General features: G+C 37.9%; 1 protein-coding gene across 8 annotated transcripts in view; it reads left to right on the top strand.

Moving 5' to 3' along the window:
- LOC113234660 (protein groucho-like) overlaps positions 1–21,209 on the top strand; it is a 39,215-nt gene extending 18,006 nt beyond the window's left edge. For 2 of the 8 annotated variants that reach the window (XM_026470072.1, XM_026470068.1), the window contains exons 7-18: positions 2,422–2,559; positions 5,023–5,151; positions 6,379–6,495; positions 7,542–7,595; positions 9,047–9,166; positions 11,758–11,921; positions 14,384–14,648; positions 15,580–15,759; positions 15,830–15,908; positions 16,182–16,346; positions 19,026–19,225; positions 20,596–21,209. In XM_026470072.1, coding sequence (XP_026325857.1) covers positions 2,422–2,559; positions 5,023–5,151; positions 6,379–6,495; positions 7,542–7,595; positions 9,047–9,166; positions 11,758–11,921; positions 14,384–14,648; positions 15,580–15,759; positions 15,830–15,908; positions 16,182–16,346; positions 19,026–19,225; positions 20,596–20,703 — 1,719 coding nt within the window. In that variant the 3' untranslated portion in view covers positions 20,704–21,209. Of the gene's footprint in view, positions 1–2,421; positions 2,560–5,022; positions 5,152–6,378; positions 6,511–7,541; positions 7,596–9,046; positions 9,167–11,757; positions 11,922–14,383; positions 14,649–15,579; positions 15,760–15,829; positions 15,909–16,181; positions 16,347–19,025; positions 19,226–20,595 lie in introns of all 8 variants that reach the window. The other 6 variants (XM_026470067.1, XM_026470065.1, XM_026470070.1 and 3 more) reach the window with 5 other exon arrangements.

Below are 21,209 nucleotides of genomic sequence, written 5' to 3'. Positions count from 1 at the left end.
ATTACTGCTTCGAAGTGACGGTTCATACTGTGGCTCAAACGATGAATAATAAAATAAGGAAGTATAATTATGTACAGTTTTAAAGACTACGGTGGGTTGCAGTTAGAGTTAATATTTTTCTTGTAACTTTTTTTATTGTAACACGTGAAGGGAAGTCGCGTGGTTGCAGTGCCACTGGAAGCTTAAAATCTGAGAGGCTCTGCGACTGCGTCCGATACCCCGAGAGATAAAGTCACCCTTCAAAACTGGAACGCAGTATTGCTCACATTACTGCTTGGCGGTAGAAATGGAGTGGCCGTACTAGGTAAGGTGTAGGATCTTATCGTCGTTTGTCTACATTTTCTATATCGTAGACTACTTAGGTACTTTAATTGGGAGCGTCTCTCGTGACTGGGTCAGACTAGAGAGTTATTGGATTGTTGAAGCGCCAACAAAAATTCTCAGATCTCTAACGAAACCTGAACAGGTCGGTGCTAAAAAAAGCTTCATCTATGATATATACGACTCATTTTCACTGTCGCTTTAAGGTGGCGATTAATCAAGATCTTAACGAAATGTAGCATTCGGGGCGAGTTTCATACGTTAAGGCATGCGGCATTTGCTGACTGACGGGTACCATTGCTTTTGTTTCGAAATCAAAGGGATTCAACGTAGTAGCTGTAAGGGTCCTTGTGAAAGAGTTCGTCCAAAGAAGTACTGCTACCTTACCTATTTCTATCGCCAAGCAGTTGCTACAGTCGCTGTGTCGGTTTTGAAGGATAAGAGTGCTGGTGAACTTACAACACATGGAAAGAAAGAGACATTTATTCAGCTTTTTAAGACTTATACAGAACAAAACAAAACAAAGATTTTCAACGTATATCATTAGATATAAGCTGAAACCGATCCAACTCATATCATATGTCAAAGCTCGCTTGCTTTATCGTTGTTTTCAGTTGGTACCGCTTTATAAGATGGGATGGCACGACAGTATTAATGTTAACACTAAAATTATTATATATAAATAATGCACACACTCATCATAGCCTCGCACCAGGGAAGCCCTGTGCCATGGACACACATTTAGACAAACACAAATTACACCCAAACTTACGAGAGAACTAAATGTAGGCCGTACAAATATTTCTCCCGGCCCGGGAATCGATCCTGAGACCTCTGCGTAGCAGTCATGGTAACCGTTCGGGCACGGAGGCAGTTCATACATAACTTAAAATTTAACTAAAAACTTGGGACTTGGGACTTGTCCACTTATGTCTCAGGGTGACAGGCGCAACGGCAGTGGCCTTCAGCTCTTTGCGATTTAGGGTCGTATTCTAGAACTCTACTCAATGCTCAAGTCAGGATTTGAGTATGGTTTAAAGCACTCGAAATCATACTCAAGTCCCTGCCATTAGGGTCGTATTTCCAGTGCTGGTGTTTCAATTGCAATCCTGACTTGAGCATTGAGTAGAGTTCTAGAATACGACCCTTAAAGTTCTGAGTGGCACTGCAACTGCTATGGACAGGCGTGTCGCTTAACACCAGGCGCATGACTTGTTTGTTCTGTTGGGATGATAAATAACAAAAATAAATAATAAAAAAAACAGACGGAGCTAGCGGCGAGCGTCTCGGTTCGCTGTATACCCACTACGAATATTCACATCGCAACGTGTTAAGATACGCTGAATTGAACAGGGGCCTTAGTGTAAGTTTTCAAATATGTAAACTTAACTATCGTGTTTGCGTTAAGATTTTAATTTAAACCTTATAGACATATTCTTAAGATTTAAATAAAAATCTTAACGCAAATGCGGTAGTTAAATATTTACACTCAGGCCGCTGGTCAGTCGTCACCTTAATTCTCTGGCTACACAGAGGCGCGGCCGCCGCGTGTTTCAGAGTCGTATTCCAGAACTCTACTCAATAAAGTCAGGACTTGAGTATGATTTCTAGTGCTTGAAATCAAACTCGTACATTACAAAAATTCCTGCGCCTGGAAGTCTTCCGCGGCCGCCTCTGTGTGACCTTCCACCAAAAAATACGAATAAATCTCATTGATTTCAATTTCACTATTTGATTTTAAAAATAGATACATAATCGCATGAAAAACATTTTTATTTAAGTGTTGCATACATGTTCCCTTCGAGATCATAGACGAAGCAACACGTCCGTAATGTTGAAGCAAATAAAATATGTCTTATACACGATTAAGTCCTGATTTTGAAATCGAGTAATGAATATATCTCACCGATAGATCGAGTTTGTCGATCTGAGCTCGTCACGTGAAATTCTGAACCGAAAATACGTTGCACTGAAAAAATTGTCTTATGACATTTCTGTCATTTGCAACAGCACTATGCTTATGACGTCATCAGTGACGTCAACGTGCAGTTTCAGCGTGTTCACATGATGATGTATTTCACGATGCTATAATGTTTTCAGCAACAAATCCATGCTACAGCAGGCCTGCCGCATGGCGTAGGTGCCGCGGGGGGGTTGTTGGGTGCGGGGGGACTTCTTTTCGCGCCCGGCGCCGGAGGTCCTCTGCCTCCGCCACATTTACCACCGCCTGCGCATAAGGTGAGTAATTCTCCTTTAAATGTTACACAATCCAATTCTTTTTTTATCTAGATCAGACTTGAAATCGTTATATTTATTAAACTCTATAAAAGACATGGCCAATTAAAATCAAATTTTTTTGTAAATTGTTTTTCATTTATTATATTTTGATACCGTGCGGATATTGTGACCAACTCAATAGTTTCAATTTCTGTTCCCCCGTGTTGTAAATAACGCATTTCGGTAAATTTAGGTTTTTTTTGCTAGTAAAAAATGTCAATTACGAATAGAATAGAATATAGAATAGAATAGAATACGTTTATTTGCCAGAATACAGTAATTACAAAGGTCTTAAGTAAAATTAGGTACATTGTATTCAACCTGCAAGCAGATGTGCAAATATTAATGGGATTCAATGTTTATTTAGTCTCTATAGTTTCTAATTAATGTAATGAATTTGTAAATTCTAAGTATTCCTTATTACTATATAAGCAATGTGTCAAAAGCCATTTTGTCAATTTTAATTTAAAAGTATGTCCTTGTAACAATTTAATTTCATTTGGTAATTTATTGTAAATAATTATACACATGTTAAAGCAGTTATTCTTATAAATTACTTTATGGCAACGAGGTTGGTATAAGAGATTCATAATTTTTGCTCTAGTTTGCCTTTGAATGACTTCACCGCGTGTTTTAAAATATTGATACGCTGATATATCTTAAGAATAAAACTGAAGATTAATAAGATTTAAAAAAAAACGATTAGATGGAGTAGTAGATCTTGTTAGAAGAGTTCGTGCGAGAAATTCTGCCACCCATAGAATAATAAATACAGTAGAAGTGGCTAGTTAGTGTCGAACGCGTGCCAGCTAATCTGAGCTCAGTCCGTCATTTTCGGTTGTATGGTATGGTTGTGTCATTCTTTCGTGCAAATTCTCGAAAATCCTAGAAAATTGTCTTATTGTGCCGTTTTGGAGTGTGAAAATGATAGCCGATAGAAGATAAACTGTATTCTCAACATTGACTTACAATTATATGGACGTCGGGTCCGCGCTAAAAAGTGTCCGCACTTGTAAGGCGCTAAAATCGTATACAGAGCGCGACACTCCGCTTTAGTCTTCATTTGTTCTACGGACAGCGCGATACTGCGATGACATAACAATTTAAATTTCGAATAGGTTGACTTGGGACATTTTTTTCGTGGTTTTTGTATTAGACCCGTCGTCCATTTATTTGTAAGTCAATGGCCGCACCAAAAATATTACCGGTGGTGGTATTCCTATCGTCGGAGTCCTATTTCAATAAATTTTCATTTCATCGAAATATTTTTTTGTTACAAGAAACGAAAGCACCTGTGCAATATGGTCGCTTCGTTTTTGGAGAACTAAATTAATAACTCCAATTCGTCGGCGTTCAGCATTTAACCGCTAGATGGCCGCACATTGATTGAAATTTCAATATAGCATAATAACGTCATAACTTCTAATAATAGGTATTGATGATATTGAACTTTCAACGATATGCCAATAAGATAAAGTTTAAATTATATTAACAATCCTGAATTTGTTATTTCTTTTTAAATTTGAAACTACGACCAATCAATATCAAGATTTTGTAGTGTTTCAAATGAAGAGTGTGAGTTTTGGCGACATCGGTTTTGATAGTAATCGAGGCCTAAAGCACTTCCATAGTTTTTGTTCTTCCATGCTGCCACCATACCTATCTCTGCCGCCAAGCCGTAATGTGAGCATTACTGCGTTCCGGTTTTGAAGGGTAAGGGTGCTGGTGACTTTACAGGGACATGAGACTTGTCAACTTACGTTTCCGGGTGACGGGCGTAGTGGCTCAGGTCTTTGCGATTTAAAGCTCTGAGTGGTGACTCTGAGTGACTGCAACTGTTATGAACAGGCGCTTGCCACCAGGTCGTCCCTTCACTTGGTGTCATAAAATGAAATATTTTTTCAAGAAATAAAAAATAACTAACGTCACATTACATTCATGACAATGTAATTTATTGGAAATCTGCTCTCCATACAATAACTAAAGTAATCGACATTTTAAGCGAAATGAAGTTTTTTTTTAAATAACGTACACATTAAACATAGCCCTAGGGAAACCCTGTGTCGCGGGTGGTATTATTACCAACGATGTAAATATTTTAAAACAGTCGTGAAAAACTAAAACAAGCTCCCCGGAAAAAAAGTTCAAAATGTCACTTACGCCCTTTCTACAAAACACCAACATATAATGTACTTAATTTAGAAATCAAATTCATAGGTACATGCCTACACAGGGATTCGAAACGTCGACCTCTGAATTGAGAAGCCACTATTCTACCTATGGGCTACCTCCTCCCTCACGGCGATTTTCTGTTTAAAAGATTATATTTCCAAGATGCTGTTGTTAAGAAATGTAGAATTTCTGTACAAAATTTAATAGCACATTTGAAGCTCAATTGTAATCTCTCTTGATGGTTTTTTCCAGGTGGAACTGCCCCCTCCCGCGGACGTGAAGCCGGTGATACCCGGTGGCCCTCCACCCCCTCCCTTAATGTCGGGGCAGCCCCCACCCCGTGATGATGACAGACTGCACGCTTCAAGAGCTCCGCAAATGGTAAGAACAGCTCATTATTTTCATGATATCAAATGACGGGACGAACAAGTCGTGCGCTTGTTTGTAAGCGACACGCTTACCGTAAACCCATCCGGAATAGTTGTTGTTGTACATTATAGACCTGTCAAACTATTTACGTTTTTATTCTAACATTTAGTCGTTACCAATACTTTAAAAATATAAACTAAATAAAAAGTAGTTGCGTGATTTATTTCAGAATTTATTTTTTTTACAAACGAAATTAAAGCTGACTGAAAAATGTATATCGTATACTGAACGTGTACTATTTAGTTTAGTTGATATATAAAAAAAAATTGGTATGCGTAACGTACCTATTGAATACAGCAGTTTTCTTGTAATATTTCGAGGTAAGTTTGTGTTTTGTTTCTATCGTGTGTACTGTTTCGTATCCTATCCGTATATACTCTCAATTTTACTATATGTTTTTCCGAAGTGATTGATTCAACCAAAGCCATTTGAGGTTGTATCGACTTTTAAGCTTTTGTGATTTACAATATCAGGCTAAACTATCAGTGTATTTACATACAATTTTTCACTGTCCGTGAGGTGGAAGTCTGGTGATCCATAACACAGGCTTTACCTAGCACGGTTACCAGTCTCCCACAGTAGCATGGTTTGTGTCTATATACTTATAAACTGTCATTGTTGTGTTTGTAAGCTATTTTGAGAATATTAATTTATATTAAAAAAAAATTACTTCGTACTCGAATATGTGCGTCCGGTCTGCACCTAGTACAAATGCCAACTGATTGAAGCAAAACACGAAGATTTCCGAGAGATATTAAAAAGTTGGTTATATTTAACATGACCATAATTTTCCAGACCAGAGTGGGACGCCTGTAAATTTATTATTGTTTTAAAAATAAAACTCATGTTTGTGAGTAAGTTTAACGATTAAAAAAGAAATAAAAAGAATCAAAATAGTGTAATGAATAACAAATTTAAAAAAAGAACTAATCTTGTATAGTGTGGTGCTCGATGTCTGGTTGACTCACTTTATATATTTTTCGATTTCCTGTGGTCTATTTTGTGGAAGCAGTACAGTTAAGTATTTTGGGAACAGCGGGACACGAAGCCTAAAAGCGGAACTGTCCGGCTCAGAGCGGAACGTGTGGTCACCTTAGTTATATTCTACAGATGATGTTATTTAATACTAAATTGCTGTGTCAATATAGATAAAGTGACATAGAGGTAATTGTTTGTAAGCAGAGGCGGTCAATGTCCCCGCACGAGCGCGAGCAAAAATACCGCCCCCCTCGATCCCCCCTCGAGCCAGAAGCGTTGGACGTGAAGCGCAGGAAGGACGAGAAGGTACTCAGTCATGTGAGTCTGTGTAGTGTATGTGGCTGTTTTATTTATTTCATTAAGGCTTGTTTCATGTACTTTTGTATAGGAGGGAGGGAAATGTGTGACAGTTACGCAACACTCTATAAAAACAATGATAAGACCCTGAGTCCCTGATCCAGGCCGGCTGTGCTATTACCGGAGAATACCATAGATATAGGAAAAAAAGGGGAGATATGTAATGACGCTATGTAAGATCGGGTAACGATGTCGCCACTTTTTAGCTTGTGTGCAATTCAAACTTTACGCTCTATTATCTACTAGACTAACTTAAAGATTTTGATCAAGACTTTAAAAACTTCATTAAAAATGTTTTGATTGAAAAGTTATATTACAAAATTGAAGACTACTTGTTAGATAAAGGTGTATGGAAAGACGACATGGCTCCAGAATCCACACAAATTTGATTCAAAGTGTATTCCATAGCATTTAAGTTTATTTGAAAAGAGCAATCCCTAGAGTTTCTTGCTCGTTCTTCTCAGGGAAGTCAGCGTAGTGAACGAGCAGTACCTTAAATGTGACGTCTTCAAGTGTAAATTTATTTTACCTATGGAATAAATGATTCTTTGACTTTGAAATAGAATATAATCATTAATTTCATATTTCACAAAATCACTAATATTAACAATAATAATTAATATAAAACGAAATAGTATAACTAAAAAGTATAATGTCGAATATAATGACATTCAATAAAAAAAAAGTAGAAGTTTTTCTTCACTGTAAAATTCATTATCAAATTTTAGTCGGGTGTAAAAAAGAATTGTAATAAAACATGCTAGCTATTTTTTTTAGGATGTGGTCTGACTCTGGGAAACGTGTTGTAACACTATACATTATACATTCTATTCAAAAATCTATAAGATAGAATTGAAGGCTATGTCACATATTTCTCCCTTCAGGCTTTAGCATGGCTTGAATTTCCAGCTGCTATTTGGTATTTACGAAAGATTATCTCTTACTCCTTGCTATTTAAGATATAATTTATAGTATAATAATTATACTAATTTATTATTTTATTTTAGGACAGCGACGCGGAAAAGAGCGATCAAGACCTTGTTGTTGATGTCGCTAATGAGGTAAATTATTAATTCCTTTGAATTTTTACAATGATTGCGATGGAGACATATTTCTGACACATTCCACTTCTGTAGGTACCGCAGCCGTAGCTATTTACCGCTAAGCACCATTGGTGTGTTCCGGATTAAAGGGGAGATTTAAGATCTTGTGTCTGACAAACAAAACTAGCAAAACATTAAGAATACTTTGCAAGTAATAATAATAATAATAACGCACATACTCAACATAGCCCCGCACTAGGGATACCCTGTGTCGCGGGTGCCATGGACACACACGTAGACAACTACAAATTACACCCAAACTCACGAGAGAAATAAATGTAGGCCATACAAATATTTCTCCCGACCCGGGAATCGAACCTGGGACCTCTGCATGGCAGTCCGGCATGGTAACCGTTCGGCCACGGAGGCAGTTAAAAAGTTTCTATCTACATTCAAAATCAACTATTGCTTTATATACTAAATCTAAATTTTGACAACTTTACAGGATGAAGAAAATAATTGTTTGCTTCATTTATGCGCGACTAGCGCGAGAGCGACGTAAAGCGCGATATACTGCTATTCTCGCATAGAGATCTCGCGCAAGTCGCGTGTTATCATGCTGGCCCCACTGATTTATTAAATAAAAATACGTAGTTTTTAAATATTTTTATTACACATGTACTATGTATTTTTATTTAATAAACCACATGCTATATAAATGACGCAAGCAATTTTTTTCTTCATCGTGTAAAGTTGACAAAATTGAGATAGTACCGGTTGCCAGTTCACAGTCGATATGTCAGTTTAAGGTATAACTATGTATAAATAACATAGTATCTTAATTTATATTAGGGTGGTGATATCACACAAAGATAATTAGTATTTAAAAAAAACTAACTTCAAAAGTAAAAAAACAACTTCAAAAGTTTGTGGAATTATATCTTTTTGCCAAGTTTTATTGAAAACGGTTAATGGAAAGTGGCTGAAGTCCAATAAACCTGATTAATCCCCTAATTTGCTACCCTTAGAGGTGGAGTATTTTAATGGGACCAATATTGAAGTATGTACCCTCTTTCCAACAAAAAAGATTCATTAAAATCGGTTCGCAAATGCCGTAATTGCATAACATACACACAAAAAAGACGGTTGAATTGAGAACCTCCTCCTTTTTTTTTGAAGTCGGTTATAAACAGTTCCGTCTCTTACGAGGTCCACGTTTCGATACTTTGTCACGGCAGTTATCACTTTAATTTGTAAGTTATGTACATTTGTGAAGGTTCATTGCTCTTGAAAAACGTGTAACTTCCCCAATTGGGCCATCGTTGTGGACGCCTGAACCCTTAAATCAAAGGAGACTATCGATGGGTTGATGATGTTCTAAATTTGAGAATCAAAGCATTGGGTAAGCCGATAGAAATCGTGTTATATGGACCATTCGCCACTGCTAACACGCGTTTTTATGCTTGTAGGAAGAAAGAGGGTCTCCGAATGCCCGAACGGAAGGTGGTGAAAGGACGGAGAATGGCCCTAGGCCACCTTCCAGATCCGGTTCATCATCGAGTAGGTCTACGCCCAAAAGTTCGAAAGACGTAAGTTTTCTACACGATGAGCACTATATCCCTGTGCTCATGTGATACTATGAAAATACAATTGTCTTCTATTGTCTATTTCACATAGGGTGGGTACTGTGACAATTTACATTTTTACGTTGCAAGCATACTATTTTTAACTAATCTCTCAACCAACTTACAAAAAAATAATAAGTTTGTTACAATATACCAAAAACAAACAATATTTCTTGGAGTTCTAATTGTAAGTAACAATCTCAGTGCAGAGTATTAAGAAAACCGACCTCAAAAGTCATTCATCGCCTAATTTGCCACCCTTGCAGGTGCAATATTTTCTTCAAATTTATCTAGGACCACTTCTGAGGTATCCTCTTTCCATCGGAAAAAGATTCATCAAAATCGGTTTACAAATACCGGAGTTACCGCGTAACATACATACAAAAACAAAATCATAAATATATCGAGTTCTTATGTTTTCGCGATTGTTACACATAGGAAATGAAACTATTTTTCCGGATTTAAATCGCAGTCAACCGTGACAATGGGACCTGTAAAGGGCCCGAAACGTCGGTTTGTTTGAAAAAACAAATATACGCGATTTAAATCCGGAAAAATAGTTTCATTTCCTAAAATCATAAATAATAAAAAATAATCATTTAACCTTCTCCTTTTTTGAAGTCGGTTAAAAATTAGAGTATATTAAATAGATAGAATCGGAAATGATAAAAACAAATTACCCCAAGTACTTGATGCGTAAAACTGAATATTTTTCTATAGAGATTGACACCATAGAATCGATAAATCGGCGATTATGTATTTCGCTTCAATACGAGTGCATACACCATGAATGCCGGTCGATTTCTTTTGTTTTGAGTTTTGCATTACGGTTTTGGAATAATTATTCAAATTTCGTTTTGTTGCTGTTGACTTTTTGTTTGTTTATGGTTGATTTTCGAAATATTTGTTGTGTAGTTTTATTATTAACTTAATAACATAATAATCGAATTTTGTTTGTTATTTGTTCTTTAATTATTGTCCTTAAATCGATTTTTTTTCCATTCGATTTTACGTCACTACATCCCTAGAAACTTCAAATCTCAAACGTCACCCATGCCATGTAGCCATGCTATGTGAATGAACTTAATGTGTTTTGTGATTGTGTAATTTTTATGTCAATTCTATAATGCGTTTTAATATTACCATTTTCGTGAAGTCGCATCGTACATAACTTCGTTTAAGCGTGAATTAGATGATCTACAAAATTAAGTAACTATAAAGTACTATTACTAAATGAGACAACCCTATTATTCGGCATTTTAAGCTTTTTTTTTTTTTTTTTTTTTTATGACATTAAGTAACGGGACGAACAAGTCGTGTGCCTGATGGTAAGCTACACGCCTGCCCATAACAGTTGCAGTGCCACCAAGAGCTTTAAATTACAAAGATCTTGGGGGCACTGCCACTGCGCCCGTCACCCTGAGACATAAGTTGACAAGTCTCATGTGCCTGTAATTTCACCAGCACCCTTACCCTTCACAACCGGAACACAGTAATGTGACCATTACTGCTTGGCGGCAGAAATAGGTAAGGTGGCAGTACTTCCCTGGACGAGCTCTTTCACAAGGAGCTCTACTGCTACTAAGCTACAATTTAAGGCTAAAGTGAACAGCATTTACTAGTCGAAGGCGTAACATCGTCGCTTAACATCAGGTGCGATTGTGGCTATGCGTTTATCTATTATAGAATAACAACATAGGTACAGTATGGCAAGTAGTGCAACTCCATGTAGCACCGCGGCTTGTACACGCATATATTCGCGTAATTTCGCGGTGTACTCGCGTTACATAGCGCGGGTTGTCCCACGCACCATTCGTTATAGAACTAAAGCGTTCGCTCGGTGTTTGATAAAATAACATCGAATAGTGGACTTGATATTGTCGTGTTAATGGTTGTTTGAACAATCATAAACATTTATGGAATTATTACTTCCATAATCGAGATACTGCATTTTGTTAAATGCAGGTAAGTTATTTCAATATAGCACGAGAATGTTGCGATGAACACCTAAATTTTTTTTCAAATTATGTTTACAGCTCAAAATAATATTATGACAACCCTACGCTCCGAGGTACACGCAGAGATTGACAGGAGTTGGATAATCGGATTCTAATAAATGACAAGCTTGGTGCGATTGTCCTTATTTGGACAATATATTAATTTTAGAAGTACTTATTTAATTCGAGATCAAAAATGTAAATAAACAATTGTGAATTTTACACCAAAAATAAATCCCTTTTCTACAGATAATGGAAAAGTGAACATATAGCGTCCTTCCCGCGTTTCTCAAGACTATAAAACGACCAAGTACATGGCTAAATGTCACAACACATTATGTATATTAACACAAGTTTGCGACGATGACTTTTTAACCCTATCGAATTAATGTAAAACGTTTTACAGAATCGACTTTTTTTCTAATTACAAACTTATTCTTGAGTAAATTTTGTTATTTAGCTATCAGGAAGCTGAACCGAGGCAAAGGCAAGTTCGTACAATGCATTTATGATATTCAATAGCAACAGTTAACCTTCAATATAATTATTTTAATTTAGGAGAAACCAGGAACGCCGGGAGCCAAAGCGGGGAGGGCATCGACACCAACTGGACCCCCACCCGCGAGAGGGGGGTATGGCTTCCCGGGATACACAGGGTACAAACCCCCCATACCATTTGACACTCCACATCATAGGACCAATGGCATTGCGCCAGCTAAACCGTGAGTATTTTGTTTTCCATGCATTGTGTCTTACATAATCTCATTACTGAGTACTAAAAAGACCGACCGCAAAAATTCGTGGAATCACATCTATTTGCCATGTTTTATTGAAATTGGTTACCGGAAACTGCCCAGAGCCGGAGTCTTCCCCTAGTTTGCCACACTGGAATGTTTTCTTTAAATTTAAATGGGATCAATACTGAGGTACCCTCTTTCCAACAAAAAAAGAATCATCAAAATCGGTTCACAAATGCCGGAAATAATTTAATTACAGTTAATAGCGATATCTCTAGCCAGGACTGGTAGCTGTAAAGTTACCAAACTGGGTGACGAAATACTTTCATAGGGTTCTCATAGATGGCACTACGGCTAAAAAGTAGTTGAAAACCAAATACAAAGATCCAACAAGCACATAGAAAAATTCGTGAGGTCCGCTGTTTCGTTCCGTGGCTTAATTGGCATAGCGTCTGTCACGGTTTGCTAGAAGACGTCGGTTCGAATCCAGCGGATCGAAGGAAGTTTGTTGTTATCAGACATATTCTTAGGGTCGTCTCAAATAGAGAACGTATTCTATACTATATTGCATTTTATAAAGTGCGCCTGGCGTAACTTGATGTCTGTCAGACGACTTGTTTGCACCTATTGGTAAGCGACACGCTTGTCCATAACGTTTGTAGTACCACTCAGAACTTTAAATCGAAAATATGTGAGGGGCACTGCCATTGCGCCCGTCACCCTGAGACACAAGTGGCCAAGTCCAGTTGTGCTTGTATTTTTCCGTACTAGCATTTTTACCCTTCGAAACCACAAGGAACGCAGTAATGTTCACATTACTGCTTAACGGCAGAAATAGTTGGAGTACATCTCTGGACGAACCCTTTCACAAGGATCTCTACTACTACAAAAATAAATTGTAAATAAAATTATTAGTTAACATGCTTAGTGCCATTCTCTACTTTGGACAATTTAACTTGTTTATGAAAAAGTAAATAATAATTTTACTAAGACCTGCAATAAAAATTACCATATGAAATTAAAAATGTGAAAAGTGACATCTCATAGATTATAAACATTTTTTTAAAGTTCGTTCATTAACAGGTTCTATTCTTGATAATTACAATAAAATAATTTTATCCATCACAAAATATATATTGATATACGCTAGCAAAAGTCAGACTCATTCTCTGTGTATTCCCGCCCAAGGTTCAAAACCAAAACTCGCGCAGTCGCGGTACACCGAGATGTCTTCACGCATGCGCTCTTTGAGTCCTAGTCCTTGACACGCGTGCGTGGCCAAGGCCTTTTTACGCAGGCGCCAAAGTAGTCTTAAAATCATATCCGTGGAAAATTTTACACCCCGTTCACTGTGTCAATTTGGACGTGATTTATTGCGGGTTTTCGTCTTCCCGAGTTCTCTACTTAAAAGTTTTTGAATTTCAATGATGGAGATTCCGATGATGGAACATCCAATGTTCGAAAATCCAGTGTTGGATTACGGAGTCGGGATGATCGGTGATACTATAATCGAATATAATTTCGGTTTTGTTTTGGACTTAAGTAAGAGGAGGAATGGGTAAATATTTTTTTAATTGGTTAAGGGTTTTCTCACTTTTCTCATCGTCTTTGTTCTTCGTAGATTTTTCTCTTTACTCGAATGTATCGATCGACCTGTTGATATATATTCTGTACATCTATTTGAAGTGCACTATTTCATATTGCAATTCCCTGTAAGCGAAAAAGGGAGAGATGTATCTCAATAATCGTAATAATCGTTTCTGGATAGTATATTGGGTTCGGTTCTTTTGTGTTCCTTTTTTATGTCAATTAGTAGGTTTTTGATATATTTTCAGACATTATTACAATATTTAGGTATTTGCCATTGCTATATGAAATTGAAACTATTTTTTTATTTATTTTATTTTTTGAAACAAACCCATCTTTTCAAGCTTTTTACACAGAAGAGTCTATTTTTTTTTTCAGAACGTCAGATTACATACATTTACAATTATTAGAATAACTAACTGTCTATGTACTTGGGTCATATTTTCTCAGTAAAGAGGGGTGAACATGTATTTTAAATTGGGTCAATGCTTTTGTACGAGTCAAGAATTAAGCACGATCAAATTTCTCATTTGACGTAAATAATAAAATAATGCACTTTTATAACACCCTATACATATTCATACACTTGCATAATATATACCAGTATCGCCATTTTGTTACTTGAGATAAATCTAGAAAGCTAGATGAGATTCAATATGGAAGTTCATTAAATTCATTGCACCGCCAACAGTCTTTTTAACTTTAGATCCTACGCCCTACACGCAAGGTCTATCTTCCGCTACCTTATACAGCGTAACCGGAAATGTTGTTTATTTTTATATTTATCTTATTTCTTCGGCGCAAAATTGGCTACAATGTTATAGAGCTTGCGTAAATAGAAATACTGTTGATATTTGCAGTGCCTATGCGTACCAGACCACCGGAGGTTCGCCCCTCCAACCCGTTCCCTTCCCCTCCGACGCCCTTGTCGGGCCCGGCGTCCCACGCGGGGCTCGACAAGTGGCAGCGCTGCCTCACGGGGAGGTCGTCTGCGCAGTCGCGTTGTCTCTCAACAACGGTGCCCGATATGCATACACCGGGGGAAAGGGATGCGTCAAGCTCTGGGATATCACTAACCCGGGGTCGCCCAACACCCTGGAGCCATTGTCGCAGTTGGATTGCTTGGTAAGTTATAGTACTTCATTATTTTACCAATTGTAGAACGTGTACTATACGAAATTATGGAAAAAAAAAACTTTTTGTTTACTACAAATAACATTACAAATGAAAAAAAACGGAACAAAACTTGTATGTTTTGGTACGAATGTCATTTAAGCATAGAAAATACGGAAAGGCATCGAAAACTTTTTGACGCCCAGTAAGGGGTTTTAATTAAAAATAAAGATATCGAAACCTTTTTGGCGCCCAACAACGGGCTTCAATTGAAGGTTATTGCCTGTTTGGAATAATAATGATTGCCAACATGTGCATTCTGGCATGGGCTATTTAATCAGCGCATGCAAATATCGATTTTACGATAACCATTGCTTATTAAAGCAACGCTTTAATTGCTTTAGTGATATATCATCTTTATTATGCAGTATGAAAATATCTAATGTACTATTGCAGAGTGACCCGCTGACTGCATTCATTCCCTTAAAAGAAATAGGACAAAATTTACACTTAAACTGTCGTTATGTAAATTTTAACAATACGTACCTAACTTTCGATAGCGCATATATGCTTTAAAGTTGGTGACTGGATAACAGCAATGATCACCATCATCAACCCACCCTGCAGCTCATTCTCCCATCTTTGATGCTGACGCCTTCTATTACGTTTTCCATTCCAGTATCTTTCAAAGCACATCGATTACCTTGGTTCGAGTCCTAATACTGTCACTCTGACTTCTTGAATTTTCCTCAGGCGCAGGGTCAGACCCGCCCTAGCTTGCTTCTGTATACTTTATTTAGTGATCATTTTTCGCGTCCGTAAGTCAGGCCTCGAGATCTCGCTAGTAAACATTCACAAACGTGCACACGCAACTCGGAAATTGGCATCGCCGATGTCTGCCCGGGCGCAGACTACATCCATGTAAGCGCAGCACCAATTGCAGCAACGCGACAACTACATCCGCTCCGTGAAGCTGCTGCCCGACGGGCGCACGCTGATCGTGGGCGGCGAGGCGTCGACGCTGTCCATCTGGGACCTGGCCTCGCCCACGCCGCGCATGCGCGCCGAGCTCACGTCGTCGGCGCCGGCCTGCTACGCGCTCGCCATCAGCCCGGACTCCAAGGTCGGTTGCCGTCGCGGACTCGGGTCTGCCCCCTCCGCGCCCGCAATGTCTCAAGCTTCTTTCTCTCCAGGTCTGCTTCAGCTGCTGCTCCGACGGCAACATCGCCGTGTGGGACCTGCAGAACCAGACCTTGGTCAGGCAGTTCCAAGGTAAAGACCACCGAATATACACTTGTAAATAGGTATTGTACTAATCGTCACACCTCTAATAGCGCCCTAACTAAAAGCCATCAGTAACCCGTATTACAGTCACGTGATAACGTAGCCGGGCTGACTACGTAGTTCATTATTGTACCAATAGATGGCGCTTAAAACATTCGACGAGGTTTTGTCCAGCAATTGGTCGGTTGTTTAATTAATGAGCATAACGAGTACCACGAAGTACATGTAACATAATAAGTGACCTTGTTTGTGATTTTCAAGGCCACACGGACGGCGCGTCGTGCATCGACATCAGCTCCGACGGCTCGAAGCTGTGGACGGGCGGCCTGGACAACACCGTGCGCTCGTGGGACCTGCGCGAGGGTCGCCAGCTGCACCAGCATGACTTCTCCAGCCAGATCTTCTCTCTCGGCTACTGCCCTACTGGTCAGTGCACGCATACCATACATGATTTTCATTGTGATGTATTTTGTGTACTTGTTGTTTGATCGAGACGAGTGTGGCCTTGTGTAGCCGCTGTCTCGACCAGCTGCTTCGATTTATCTGGAGCTTGTTTGTTATTGTACCATAACTTCAGCGCGTAATCAAATAGTCTGCAATTTGACTGCATAAAAAAATTATGTTTTAATAAATACGCGAAATAACAAAGAAAAACAAATGTACCGTTTTAAGGTTATTTTCATTTATAAAGTTATATTAAATTTTCTTAATTTGTGGCCGCGTTTTCAAAAAGCAGCAAATATAATATTATATTAGATTTAAATTCCAGTTTAAATCGTGTTAGTAAACATTCAATAGTATATACAAACGACCTCGCAAGATTATGTTTCTTCATTGATATATTAATATTGTTCTATAACTTTTAATACTTCATCAGATTTCACTTAAATACAATAATAAATAGATTTAAATAGATCGCTCTATACTGTAATAACTCTGTGCAGGACGGGAACGGAAGTCGCGGAGGACGCTGGCACGTTTGAATTAATTCTACCAAATGAAAGTGTCAGATAGCACAACAAAAACTTAAAAAAAATATTTTTGATAAAGTTATTATGTTTTGTAAAAAGTCATGGAACAAAAAGTCGTTCTTTATGATGTTAGTAATATAGTCCTGCGAGGTTGTTAGCATTTTAAAAATAAGCCTAATATCTATACACATTTTTCCGATATACTTACAAGTATAAATATTTATAGTAAGTTTTCTCCAAGATATAAGGATATATTTACGGGAATTGACATTCCGCGTTACGAATATTAAAACGCATCACTTGCTAAGTTTCACTATACTTCGTTTTAATCCATTTTGAACAAAAAGCAACAAACAAGTCACTGACCCGACCATAGACGGTTTAGTGATGGCCAATTGTAACGCCATCTACAAATCGATTTATTAATTGAATGAATCGATTTGTTCAATTGAGTCACACTAGCGGTTTTCCTTACATAACCTATATAATAATATTTAAAATTTCAATTTAAATCTTCCTTCAAATCCTTACACTTAGATACTCGTTCGATTGCGATTAAAATTTTCGATTTAGTAATCGATTACTAAACTTTAATTGATTGAACCGAATGTTTTTTTCCGAACAGCACTATGCAACCATAGGCAAGTCATAGAAGTATAGATGAATTACTAACCTCACTTTTGAACTACCATTTTTCAAATACGATTTTACGATCCTATTCAAATGAATATTGTTGGCAAAAGTGATGACACTTGATAAAGTGGAAATCTTCGAAATATACGTGTAATATTTATTCGATTTATTGAGTGATTGTTTTAGAATTTTAACCAAACAGGTTTGTTTACTTTTTGTTCAAAATTGATTGGAACAGACTATACAAATGTCACGTCTGAAAAAATTTTTCAAGACTACAGTGTCCAGTAACATGTCAACACATAAAGAATTTGTACAATGAGCAGGGCGTTCTTTAGGCACTTGTCTCACAGTATTTAAGCTCTTTTCTATTATTTAGTAGAACACGTAAGTTGTTGAAAGTCAAAAAACAATTTTTTGCTTTTTAAATTCAATATAATGTCCTTTTTTATGTAAATTGTAGGTTCTATGTTTAAAAGTAAACATAACATCGTATTAGTTCCGAATCCGAGAAATGACGATCTGTATATGTCACAGGGATTATTTTATCTCTAGGTGTACAAGCGATATTCGCATTTTCTCGGATTTGAATCGGGCTTAGTGCACAAGCGACATCCAAGTGGGTCCGAGTTTTCTAGATTTGTGTAGTTTCGGATTCGGAATGAATATGAATCGGGTGCACTGCGTAAACGCGCAAAGCGTCTGACACGGTAAGCTAGAAGACGTCGGTTCGAATCCGGCCGGATCGAAGGAATTTTTACTGAGTGTTCGATCTTTGTATTAATAATTATAACAAAGTAGTGGAGTAATTTCACAAAAAATAATTAAATATCAATTCAATAAAAAATTAAAATACAGTGAATAGCGACATTTTTCGCCAGAACTGGTAGCTGTAATGGTACTAACTGGGTGATAAATCTTTCATAGATGGCGCTACGACTAAAAAGGCGTTGAAAAACCAAATACAAAGACACGACGCAAGCACATAGAAAAATTCGTGAGTTCCGCTGGTTCGTTCGTGGCTTAGTTGGTATAGCGTCTGTCACTGTAAGCTAGAAGACGTCGGTTCGAATCCGGCCAGATCGAAGGAATTTTTTTTGAATGTTCGATCTTTGTGTTAATAATTATAACAAACTAGTGAAGTAATTTCACAAAAAATAATTAATAATAATAATAATAATAATAATAACGCACACACTCAACATAGCCCCGCACTAGGGAAACCCTGTGTCGCGGGTGCCATGGACACACACATAGACAACCACAAATTATACCCAAACTCACGAGAGAAATAAATGTAGGTCATACAAATATTTCTCCCGGCCCGGGAATCAAACCTGGGGCCTCTGCGTGGCAGTCCGGCGTGGTAACCGTTCGGCCACGGAGGCAGTTGAATATCAATTCAATAAAAAATGTAAAATATGTTATTTTGACTTACGTTGGAGGTATTGAGGTATTTATTCTGGGGAAAGCGAATTATGGCACGTGACGCACCTTGCAGGCACCTGGCTGGCAGTGGGCATGGAGAACTCGCACGTGGAGGTGCTGCACACGGGCAAGCCCGACCGCTACCAGCTGCTGCTGCACGAGTCGTGCGTGCTGTCATTGCGCTTCGCCAACAGCGGCAAGTGGTTCGTGTCCACGGGCAAGGACAACCTGCTCAACGCCTGGCGCACGCCCTACGGGGCCAGCATCTTCCAGGTCGGTCGCCGCACTTCCTTCCTAATCGCTTTATCTTTCGAGTGTAATGCCAGCCGTGTCGGTAAAGAACATGCCGCTGTATAGTACAAGCAACTAATTAAAAACGCATTCACGCACCGGTACATAATTCTAAATTTGATAATCTTTATGTGGAGCTAACTTAGTTTAATTAATAAGAAACGTGTCGGTAGGTTACGAAGTAACCACATTTAAAATAAAAACACCAGATATGTGAAGTTCAAAACTAGAATTCAGAAATAGCATTTATTTAGTGCACCTGCACTCATCTTGACACTTTTGATGGACCAAGATCATTAAGTCCATGTAAGCTTTGAATAAAAGAAGTGTTAATAGTTTTGTTACTCTATTGTAAAGGAGAGGATAAGTCGTTCTAAGTGATAACATTCATTAGTTTCGGTGCATCGATAAACCTACTCAGATCTTTGCATTAATAAGTATTCTTCTCGTATTTTTTAATAATTAAAAAATAATATTCACCAATTATATTAATGTCATTATTTCATTGTGAATTAAACAAGTGATTATTGGTAAAAAAAATCACGTACATTATTCTTCTACCATCGATTCTAGTAGCAGTAGAGCCCCTTGTGAAAGAGTTCGGCCAGGGAAATACTGCCACCTTACCTGTTTCTGCCGCCAAGCAGTAATGTCAGCATTACTGTGTTCCGGTTTTGAAGGGTAAGGGTGCTGGTGAAGTTACAGGTACATTGGACTTGTCAACTTATGTCTCAGGATGACGGGCGCAGTGGCAGTGTCCCTCAAATATTAGCGATTTAAAACTCTGAGTGGCACTGCAACTATCATGGACAGGCCTGTCGCTTACCACCAGGTGCACGACTTGTTCGTCCCGTCCCTTACTTTTAATTTAAAAAAAACCAATGAATTTGGTCTTATGATGGGCGACCTCTTCTAGACAGATTTATACACCTATTTACAAAGAGTTTCTTATTTATTCTTCTCAAGGGAATCGGTATTACTAATGAGGAACAGTATTTACAATTAAGTATATCTTGAAATTTATTTCCTATCTGTTCAGTTAACAGAAACTATTCACATCAACAAATATGGATATTAAGAACACTTGATAATTTTTTTTGTTGCCTCTACTAATTCCTTACTTCGGTGGTGATTACTTCGAAAAAAACAATTAAAATTCTTTTATAACATTTAGTTATTAACGGCGAATTCTAGCGTAAGGTCAAGAGCTCCTGGAATTCTGACAGTCATGAGCTACTATTATCAGTTTAAAAAAAATCACGATAATTTATTTTCATCTTGGAGGGATGGTCTTTGATCTCCCTGCGCTGGAGCTGTTTAATTCATTCTCTCTATTTCTTCCCCATTTCCAGTCAAAGGAATCTTCTTCGGTGCTGAGCTGCGACATCTCCGCTGACGACAAATTCATCGCGACTGGCTCGGGGGATAAGAAGGCGACCATCTACGAAGTCATCTTCTAAATAGACAATGGCAATCTCAATTCCTAACATGTATGAGTGACAGAGCCAGTGTATTATTTATGACTGTTTTCTACTGGCTGTCAGTCTGTATGGGTCCATCAGAATCACATGATGAATCAAATTCACCCTTTGTTGAGGTTTAGGCATTGACGTAATTGTAGTAAGCTACATACTACTACAAATAGGTTTAAGACATTTATTTCTCAAAACAGAATTAGAATTTTCACTTACAATAAGTAATACTAGATCGTATAAAAGCTTACAAAAATGAATGAACACCGTTATGTACGGTGCTCTAAACTGTGTAGTTTAACCATTCTACATATCATTGTTGGAAGGCCAAAATTACTAACCTCCAAAAGTCTAATCCTTTCGCCTTTCCGCCGATGACATATTTACTTACTTTTTTTTTTTTATTATTGTGACTCGGCAAAATGACTGCACCGCGCCTGATGGATAGTGCGAATACAGTCCAGAGATGAGAGTAACGGATGGAAAACACAAAT

Source organism: Hyposmocoma kahamanoa, unplaced genomic scaffold, assembly GCF_003589595.1.
Source record: "Hyposmocoma kahamanoa isolate Upper Pololo Valley unplaced genomic scaffold, ASM358959v1 86, whole genome shotgun sequence".
NCBI classification, from domain to species: domain Eukaryota; kingdom Metazoa; phylum Arthropoda; class Insecta; order Lepidoptera; family Cosmopterigidae; genus Hyposmocoma; species Hyposmocoma kahamanoa.
The sequence above is the reverse complement of the archived record's forward strand: the minus strand, read 5'-3'. Positions and strand labels throughout refer to the sequence as shown.